At 49.2% G+C, this 9,947-nt stretch overlaps 4 protein-coding genes across 4 annotated transcripts; 3 read left to right on the plus strand and 1 right to left on the minus strand.

Moving 5' to 3' along the window:
* Positions 1–75: 75 nt before the first annotated feature.
* LTR64_003300 (uncharacterized protein) lies at positions 76–2,274 on the minus strand (the record flags this gene model as incomplete). The annotated part of the gene is made up of 1 exon (XM_064897660.1): positions 76–2,274. The coding sequence occupies one exon, from the start codon at positions 2,272–2,274 to the stop codon at positions 76–78; it is 2,199 nt and encodes a 732-aa protein (XP_064756610.1).
* A 986-nt stretch (positions 2,275–3,260) lies between these two features.
* On the plus strand, positions 3,261–4,291 carry rpb3 (RNA polymerase II subunit 3; the record flags this gene model as incomplete). The annotated part of the gene is made up of 2 exons (XM_064897661.1): positions 3,261–3,341; positions 3,392–4,291. The coding sequence occupies 2 exons, from the start codon at positions 3,261–3,263 to the stop codon at positions 4,289–4,291; spliced, it is 981 nt and encodes a 326-aa protein (XP_064756611.1).
* Positions 4,292–5,338: 1,047 nt separating this feature from the next.
* Positions 5,339–7,626, plus strand: TKL1 (Transketolase; the record flags this gene model as incomplete). Its single annotated transcript, XM_064897662.1, has 5 exons — positions 5,339–5,392; positions 5,454–5,596; positions 5,661–5,745; positions 5,794–6,088; positions 6,146–7,626. 5 exons carry the CDS (start codon positions 5,339–5,341, stop codon positions 7,624–7,626), a joined length of 2,058 nt encoding a protein of 685 aa, XP_064756612.1.
* A 579-nt stretch (positions 7,627–8,205) lies between these two features.
* Positions 8,206–9,408, plus strand: LTR64_003303 (uncharacterized protein; the record flags this gene model as incomplete). Its single annotated transcript, XM_064897663.1, has 1 exon — positions 8,206–9,408. One exon carries the CDS (start codon positions 8,206–8,208, stop codon positions 9,406–9,408), a length of 1,203 nt encoding a protein of 400 aa, XP_064756613.1.
* Positions 9,409–9,947: the final 539 nt, after the last annotated feature.

The raw sequence follows: 9,947 nt of genomic DNA on the forward strand, positions 1-9,947 counted from the left end.
ACCTCTAACTCCGCAGTACCTGGAAGGCTAGTGGTAGCAGTTTGCTGGCGACACACATCTATGAGATCTACTCCGTCAAGCGAGAATGTGTATATACTTGCCGAATATACTTAAAAAGATCACAGCAGATGGTAGACTGCTTGCAACCCAATGGACTGCTAGCAAGCTTGAAGCCGCGATATTCGACACCGTTGATGTCGGGATACCTGTTGCAGTGAAGACTCCAGTTGGCAGGCTTGTTGTTTGTGTATGAGACGTAGCTGATGCGCTCTTCGAACCCGACGAACTAGTCGTTGATCTCGCAGGTGGCGGTGCGCTCGCAATGTAGCTAGACGGAGGGGCTGTTGCTCTGCCAGCGGCACTGCTGACACTCGGTTCCGGCGCTTGCCAACTTGCAGATTGACTGTACAAGACACCATTGATAACCACACCGGCTCGATTTGCAACCATGTTCTTCTGATCGCGATTGCAAGTGGAGTTTATTGCTCTCAGGAAACAGATTGGTGCTGCTGCAGTGGGCGCAAGGTTGGTATGAGTGGCATTCGCGTCACCTGTGGTTGCAAAGGTACTTAGGTCAATTGGCAATCCTAAGCTGATTCCCGTGCCGGCGATGACACGCGAAAACACAGTGAACGCAGTTTCAGGCTGATAGGCAGGTACCAGGTGGCCTGCGTCGTAGATCCTTGAGAAGCTCAAGTTACCATATTCTCGTACGACACCACCGATGTAAGAATTGTTCGTGACGATTGGAGCATATCCAGCTGTGGCCCAAGCAGTATAACTAGATCCTGCTGCAGCTGCGATGGCATATGATGCAGCCTCACCACCCAGCCAGTTGCAGGCGTAGTCTCGATCTCCGTAGATCAGCGCCACTCTTACGCCAGCATGCAACAGGTCAACTATGTCTTGGATGATCCCATCACGAGCGTAGTCACCCGTCTCGAGGAAAGCGCCAGATACTGCCAGCGAATCTTGTGTATAGTTAACAGGCACACCAATAGCATGCTGCACATCTGCTTGGTTGAGGTACTCAAGGTACAACGAGTTCGGGAATGGGTCTAGAAAATTTTGTGAGACGTCGTACAGTGACTTGCCTGAGGTTGTGTAGGGTGCAACGACGTTGTTTTGGCAGTACGCTTGTGCTTCTGAGCAAGCGTCGTTAACAAGGTTCACACTACCCCCATCTGTCGGGTCGTAAGCACGCTGCTGTGAACGGCAGGACTGAGTCAATTGCTGACATCCTCCGACGCCATTCCAGGCACTAAGAGCGTTCAACTGCTGGACCTGACTGATTGCCTGGACACCGTATGTGTTAGAGTAGGCAAAACGCGGAAAGAAGGGAGCTTGGACGATGAGGTCGATCCAACCACTTATGACGCCTAATGAGACAAGCTTGACTTCTAGAGTAGAGTTCTGGAAAACCGGGTCGACTTCGCGCAATTTGTTTTGAGCAGAGAAGAACGAAGCCATTGCAGGACCAAACTTTCCGCCGTATGACTCGGTAAACAAATTGATACCGACAGGTCCCTCTGTATTTCTGTCAGGTCTCGTGGCTGGGTTGTATTGCGGGAATGCAGCCAGGAAGCCTTGCAGAAAATGCCAGATGGATTGAGCAGCAATCGTAGAAGTATTAGAGGTCGCAAGGCCGTCATTAGATCCGAATGTGCCGTTCAGAAACGTGTACAGTGGTTGAGTGATAGGCACATCAACAGGAGGCATAGTCAGGGTTTCGTCAAGCAGATTCAGCGATTTGTTTGTCAAAATATCGTAGGAGAAACCCACTTGAACTGGTTGGTCAATGAATATGATATTGCTGCTTCTATCCCATCCCCATTCTCTGGCCAGTGTGCCTAAAGTCTGATTGTCAAGCTCTATGACACTGCATGGTCCTAACTCTTGAAACAGGCCCACCATCGAGCTGCTTCCTGGTCCACCATTGATAAAGATGGTTAGAGGGGCCGTCTCGGGAAGTTGACGTGCCTCTATGAACCAGAAGAAGGTATTGATGGGATAATTGCCCTGACTCGGTGATAGGACGTTTGGTGGAAGGTGGACATATCCCGTGTACTGCTTTTGCGTCTCGAAGACTGTGGTACAGGTACCGTACGGAGGGCTCTTGAAGCTGATCGTTATATTTGGATTCAATGGTGACCGGATCGTCGTCAGGCCATTGTCACTGTAGCGGGGAAATTGAGCATGCACGAATTCAAACCAGGTACAGACTACCAGGAGGACGACATGGAATAAACGTGTGAAGCTGGCTCTTTCAGGCATGTGGTCTCCAGTGCACACAAGCGACCCCGTACAGTGTGTAAGCGTCCCTCTCACTGCGCGACGCAGGAAAGACCGGACGTTCAAGAGCCTGTCCTCTGGTTACAAGCATATATTTCAGTCGCGAACGTTGGAGGAGATGGATTTCGTTGTACGCGTCGCGTCTAAAGTCCTAGTCAGCCCAGTCCGTAAATCTTCACGCATTGGAAGGGCATTGAGATCAGCCATGGAATCTTGGCTGTGAGGGTCGAGAAACTGCTAGACACATATCATTACTAGTAACCTCCGAATTCAAAGCCCTCGTTACTGGAATGTGAAGCTATTCACGAAGCAAAGCTCTGCATGTGCTTCGGATCAAGTGGCAGCCACGTCCGTCAGCTCCAAGCCCAATTCAGACCTAGCTCCAGGTACATGAAGCTAATAATGTTTCCCCAGAATAGCTGTCCAAGCGAGACTTGGGTATGTGTGACCAACAGCCTTAAGTCAAGACGTTCCTGAATAAGTGCCAGATCTCTCACCGAGTATGTCGATCGCAAAGTGGACTAGACTAAGTCAGCTTATGAACGAAAAGTTTAGAAGCTGAGGTGGTGGTCGTCTACAGTACACATATTGTCGGGGATCTAAAAAGTTACATCCACATTAGTGCCTCTTAACTCCACCTTGCTGCCGTGATGCCTGATTGTTGCTTTTCTCGTGCTGGCGGCGACGATGTCCAAGCAGAGCAGTCTTGACCGGCGCTGGTGGATGGTATACAGTTAGGATCCTGTTCTGTTTGGGCTTCTCATACGAAAGTGATACTATCATTTCTGCTCACCATAATCAAGTGTCTGGATCTTTCGAGTACTAGCTTGACCGTGTTCGGTCGACTTGCCCCGAATAACGCGCTCGTGTCCTCGCAACTCAAGTCAGCGCCCTGGCTCGACGAATCCCTTGTTTTTCTTTGACGAGCGCATTTCAACGACGTCGAACGTGAGTCGTGCGTGTCCATCATGGCGTACTACAATGTCGGGGGCTATGCGGATGATGTTATCGATTCTGATTCAACTGGGCCAAGAGTGACGGTGAGAGAAGTATGTCTGCACATCTTGTTTTCGTCTTCATGAGGACTGAGCGACTGCAGGTTGAACGAGCTCGCTGCGATTTCGTCCTTCAGAACTGCTCATTAGCATTCGCCAACTCGGTGCGTCGCGTCATGCTAGCTGAGATCCCCACCATAGCGATCGACCTGGTCAATATCGAGATCAACAGCACAGTACTGCCTGACGAGTTTCTTGCGCATCGCCTTGGCTTGGTCCCTTTACACAGTACTAGCGTCGCGGATCGTTTGGAATACTCTTACGACTGTTCAAATTGCGATGACCACTGCGAGCAGTGTTCAGTCACGTTGAGGCTTCACGTCAAATGCACAGAGGGTGGACCAAACATTTCCGTTTTCGCAAAAGACTTGATAATGGTGGATGGTCGTGCGGACGATATAGGCAAACCCGTTCTCAATGATGCTGCAGGACAAGGTCCTCTGTTGGCCAAACTAAGGCAAGGACAAGAGCTGAAACTGTCATGCGTGGCAAAGAAAGGAATCGCGAAAGAGCATGCGAAATGGGCACCTACTGCAGCCATCGGCTTCGAGTACGATCCTCACAACAAGCTGCGTCATGTCGATTACTGGTATGAGGTTGACGCAAAGGAAGAGTGGCCAGTAGATCTCAAAAACGCCCAATGGGAGGCTGATGAGACTGCAGCTGATGCCGCTTTTGATCCCGATGCACAACCTAGTGCGTTTTTCTTCGACCTCGAAGCAACTGGTGTGCTTGAACCAGATGAAATTGTCAGTCAAGGCGTTAAAGTCTTGCAGACCAAGCTGGCAGAGATTATTAAAGGCCTCGATAATAGTGGCGAGGCCATGAACGGTGGGATGAGTCCTGACGGGTACGAGCCTGCACCAGCGGAAGGTTATTACGACAGCAACAGGACTCCCTACGGCGCCACAGCTTATGGGCAAAATGGGTACAGTGGCTATTAAGTGGACAGACGATCTCTCATTCTCGTTTCATGCATAGCGATGGAGTTGGTGGTCGGAAAAGCCTGAGTTGATTAACGTGAGAGGTCGAACAAAACGATATCTACTTGCATGCCCTTTCTTCATGCTCGACTATATGGACTTGACGAAACAAACAACTTGCCAAATTTGGTTGGTACGCAGGTCTCGCCAACTTTTTGACCTCTCTGGAGCGATCTGTGACAGTCTCCATGCCAGCAGTATGTTGGTTGAATATTGATACATCTGCTGCGAGCGACGAGTACGCTTGGATATCTTGGCATTAATTGAGATTGATGCTATCTGAAACGTCGAGGAAACATTTTCAGGCTAGATTTCTCAAAATGCAGATACGCAGGCGCTATCCAAGCCATGCAGTTTACAAGACCAACACACTTCCGCGGAAGGACAACAGTATGTCTGCTTGCGTTGGGCATGCATATCGTGACTCGAAAGTCTGTGCCGACTGTAGGAGGTGCTTCCAGCGGTGTGTTAATGCTATGCCGTCGGAACATGGCTCCTTTCCACTCGAGACAACAAAGTTGCACTTTCGACTGGGCAATTTTCTTGCGCCCCTCTGCTGGTGTCTGGCCGGCGTTAAAATGCGTGGGAGGCATGTTGCTACCCTCAATTTCTACGGCCTGAAGCTGGCCGCACAGTAAATGCCCAACACCACTCAGCAACAGCCGGCGCAATACCCGTCGCAAACGCGTTCAGACCAAACAGAACAGCACCGAGGGGTACGGAACTTTGCAGATTACATCATCCGTGCAGCCCCACTTCCACTAGTAGTAAAGTTGGTGGTCGAATTTCTGAAGCTCAAGCTGTGAACTGTTGAGACACTTTGGAAAGTGCCGATTAGGAAATCCACGACTTAGTCATTGCAGGTAGTTGTCCTTCGGTGTATCAGAGCCTGTAAAAATTCCTTCTATCACCGATCTCATCACCCTTTCCATTGTCTCTCCCCTCTGTGTCTGTATACCTGGACAACCTTTCAGTAAATTGTGCACCTACTTCTACAGCACTGCAACCATGGGTTACTCTGATGTCGATTGGAAGGCCATCAACACCGTCCGGGTGTTAGCGGTACATACGCCTACTCCCTATCTCTGTGTTGAGCAAGCTGGCTAATGCAATGGTTGTATAGGTCGATGCCACCTTTAAAGCGAATTCTGGTCACCCAGGTGCACCTATGGGATGTGCCCCTCTTGCACATGTCGTATGGAACAAGTTCATGACATTCAATCCTCAAAACCCTGACTGGGTCAACCGAGATCGATTCGTCCTTTCGTATGTGATTGGATCTAAGAGCTGGAGAGTGTACAAAGAGTCATACGTGCTAACGGAAAGTCAGGAACGGTCACGGCTGCATGCTTCATTATGCCCTGCTACATCTTTATGGTTACAAGGTCTCTATGGACGATCTCAAATCATTCAGAGTAAGGAGGTTCGACGAAAGAGAAGAAACAAGCTGACAGCAATGATAGACAGTTGACAGTATCTGCCCTGGCCATCCTGAGGCTCATGACACTCCAGGTATTGAGGTCACCACAGGACCTCTAGGCCAAGGCTTTGCCAACGCTGTTGGTCTTGCTATTGCTCAGCAACATACTGCCGGTGTGTTCAATAAGCCAAATTATGAGTTGATCAACAACCACACCTACGTCCTTTTCGGTGATGGGTGTGCCATGGAAGGTATTGCCTCTGAGGCTGCGTCCACAGCTGGACATTTGCAACTTGGCAACCTGATTGCCCTCTATGACGACAACCACATCTCTATCGGTAAGCTCTCCTAGCTGTGACAGATTGACAGCGAAAGTTGATACTAATGCAATGCAGATGGCGACACAAAGTGTGCATTTACCGAAGATGTCATGAAAAGATTCGAGGCATATGGCTGGCACGTTCAGCATGTAGAGGACGGTGACAATGATCTGGACGGCATTGAAGCTGCAATTCAAAAGGCTAAGGATGTGAAGGACAAGCCATCCATGATCAAGATTACCACCACAATCGGATTCGGCTCCAAACTAGCAGGAACCGGTGGTGTTCACGGTAACCCTCTAAAGAAGGACGACTGCGCACAGGTCAAGGAGAAGTTCGGCTTCAAGGCCGACGAATCTTTTGTCGTCCCTAACGAGGTCTATGAGCTGTGCAACAAACAATCAGCTGAAGGCGCAGCTGCTGAGCAGAAATGGAATGACCTGTTCAAGAAATACTCTGAAGAGCACAAGGAACTTGGTGCGGACCTCAAGAGACGTCTTGACCCCAAGAAACCTCTCCCAGAAGGTTGGGAGAAGAAATTGCCAATCTACAAGCCAACAGACCCAGCTGTCGCCTCACGAAAGTTGTCAGAGTCAGTGCTCGAGGCCATCCACGAGGTCGTCCCTGAACTCATGTCTGGTTCCGCTGATCTGACTGGTTCTAACAACACCCGATGGAAGAACGCTGTTGACTTCCAGCCACCAAGTCTGGGTATCGGTGACTGGGCTGGTCGATATATCCGATATGGTGTTCGTGAACATGCTATGGCTGCTATCATGAATGGTCTGTCTGCCTACGGAACCATTATCCCAGCCGGTGGCACATTCTTGAACTTTGTCTCATATGCGGCTGGTGCAGTCCGTCTATCCTCGCTCTCACACCAACGCGTAATCTATGTTGCAACTCACGATTCCATCGGTCTTGGTGAGGACGGCCCTACTCATCAGCCGATCGAAACACTCGTCCACTTCAGAGCACTACCAAACATGATGGTATGGCGTCCCGCGGACGGAAACGAGACTTCGGCTGCTTACTATATGTCTCTCACGTCGCACGAGACTCCATCTATCCTGGCTCTGACCCGACAAAATCTGCCACAGCTCGAGAACTCAACGATACCCAACGCTATCAAGGGTGGTTATACACTCATCGAAGACGAGAACGCAGATATCACCTTAGTATCGACTGGCTCCGAGGTCTCGATATGTGTCGAAGCTGTCAAGGTCCTGAGCGAGCAGGGTATCAAGGCACGTGTGGTCTCGATGCCATGTACAGAAGTGTTTGATGCCCAACCGAAGGATTACCAATTGAAGGTCATTCCAGGTGGCAAGCCGGCCATGTCCGTCGAGGTTATGTCTACTCTTGGTTGGGAGAAATACTCACATGAGCAGTTCGGTCTTAACAGATTTGGTGCTTCTGGTGCCTACAAAGACGTCTACAAGAAGTTTGAGTTTACTCCTGAAGGTATTGCTAAGCGCGCCAAGGCTACTGTCGAGTTCTACAAGGGTGTCAACCCTCGATCACCAGTGGATAGAGCTTTCCAGAATATCTTGTAGATAGAGCTCTGGTTATAGTCATTTGACGAGTGTGATGTGTCACAGTCCAATTATTCTAAGGACAACCTAAATATATAGATGCAATGCCCATGTCTCAAGCAGCTGATAATTTTCGGTTATTGTCAACAGGTAGCTACAAGTGTCTTTTACAGCAGCTTACAGCAATGGTCTTTCGGGGATGAACTCCAATACCTCTCAATATGCTGACCTACAAGGCCAAAGATGTTATGGTCTTACCCCTTCGGAATGTTCTCTTACTCATTGCCACGTGGTGGCATGGCCAAAACCTTATGAAGTGGAACACATGAAGCACGCTCTCCATCTTTGCTATCTGACGAGCATGCCAGCTCCCGCGCCCGTGCTAATTATGCACAATGCCGCATGTCAAACTCGAAACCGTTGTCATCATGATGCACGGGCATGTATTCCTGTAGCTAAAGGGAATGACCTGGACTGACCTCGGTGCATGATATGCCATCAGCACGCGTCGTGGGCAATATCACATTGATCTACTTACTCATCGCTTGTTGAGTATTGGTAGGTTTTATCTCGTCTCACATCTTAACTCAGGAAATATCGATGGCACCAAAGCGTAAGACATCCAGTGCAACCATTTCCTCGTTCTACCAACTGCATGGGTCATCTGCATCAAAGAGGCGTCTCTTATTGGAGGAGGAAGAAGATGAAGAAGCACGAGAGCATTCGTCTAGTCAGTTGAGAAGCATGTCGAATACTAACCAAGTACCTGTCGGACATTCTACCACGCCTTCTCTGGAGTATATCACCACAAACCTCAGTAATTTGCAGGCACCATTTCCACTCTCCAAGACCTCCACACCAGTAACACCAGAGAGCACGCATAATATAGTGCCTCCTCCGCCTCAAGCTAAACCTCCGCCAGGCAGACCGCAGACTTACTTGATATTGGGTGCCTCTCGTGGAATTGGTCTCGAATTTGCACGACAGCTTCTGCAACTCAAGCATCAGGTCATTGCAGTGGTACGTGATCCGAGCACAGCGTCACAACTCTGGCAGGTGACTGGAAATCTCATGTCACGGCCTGGCTCGTGTATCATTGAGCAATGTGATGTTGGTTCATCCTCAGACATAGCACAATTTGTGTCACGCATGAGGCTGTTTGTTGAACGTGGTGGTAACATTGACAGTATAATATTAAATGCTGGTATATTAGACTATGAGAAGGGTCTTGGAGCTCTCAATGTCGAGTTCGATATGCTGGAAAGACACCTGAGGGTTAACTGTATTGGAAATGTCGTTCTTGCTCGGAAATTGTTGATGCTGAACCATCTTCCAGCTGTTCAACAAAGGCGAGAGCAAGAGCAAGCTTTGGACTCATCGGATTACGTGCTTGTGGGTCGGCAGGTTGTCTTCATGTCATCTGATTCTGGCTCAATGGCTGATTTTCGCGAGTACGAGGACGGCTTCGCAGCATATGGTGCTAGTAAAGTCGCCTTGAATATGATGATACGTCATATGGCTGCAGAGCTAAAGCGACGAGCAAAAAACAAGGAAGAGGAGGCAAAGATAGACTGGCAATCACGAGGCAGGACAATCGAAGCATGGGAGGACGAAGTTTGTGTACTGGCCATGCATCCTGGTGAAGTAAGTACAGATATGGCAAATGTTGAGCTTGGATGGGAAGTCGAGGGGGTTATTACAGCGGAGCAAAGTGTTCGAGCTATGTTAGCTGTGCTACATGACAAGAAGAGTTCACATAGTGGCACATTCTGGAGATGGGACGGTACTCAACACCCCTGGTGACGAAACCGTGCCAGTGCCCATCTGCCCACAACGCTGGCTGACTTTTTGAATCGCTGACGATAGCTAAGTTTAGAGCCACGAAACTGCCACCTTCTCTGCGCAAATGCCGAGGGTTTCAGTGGAATTCTCTTGCTTTTCAAGTCTCTGATAGAGTCAACTTGCTAGCAAGTGGGCAACCGTATAGTTTGTCTAGCTTCAAACCTGTCACCCATCGCACTGTCGATCCACACATCGAGCGTTAGTTACTGGAAGTCCGATATGTCGAATCAGATGTCCCAAGTACGAGCAATAGTGGACGAAACTGGCTACAAGGATGACCGATTTACGTTCAGTATGTGCTTGTTGTCGATCCACTACGACTATATGTATTATGTGAAAAGCGTAACGACCAGAAAAATTCGAACTTTCTACCATGCTCAACCACGAAGCCACAAAGAGACCGCCTCAACAAGACTAAAGAAATCTACGCATGCACCGTATCCTCTCCTCCCGTCCAGCTTGAAACTCCTTCCACAATTTGAGCAACTTTGCTCTCTTTC

Source organism: Lithohypha guttulata (assembly GCF_036872675.1).
Source record: "Lithohypha guttulata strain CCFEE 5908 chromosome Unknown scaffold_2, whole genome shotgun sequence".
In the NCBI taxonomy this organism is placed as follows: domain Eukaryota; kingdom Fungi; phylum Ascomycota; class Eurotiomycetes; order Chaetothyriales; family Trichomeriaceae; genus Lithohypha; species Lithohypha guttulata.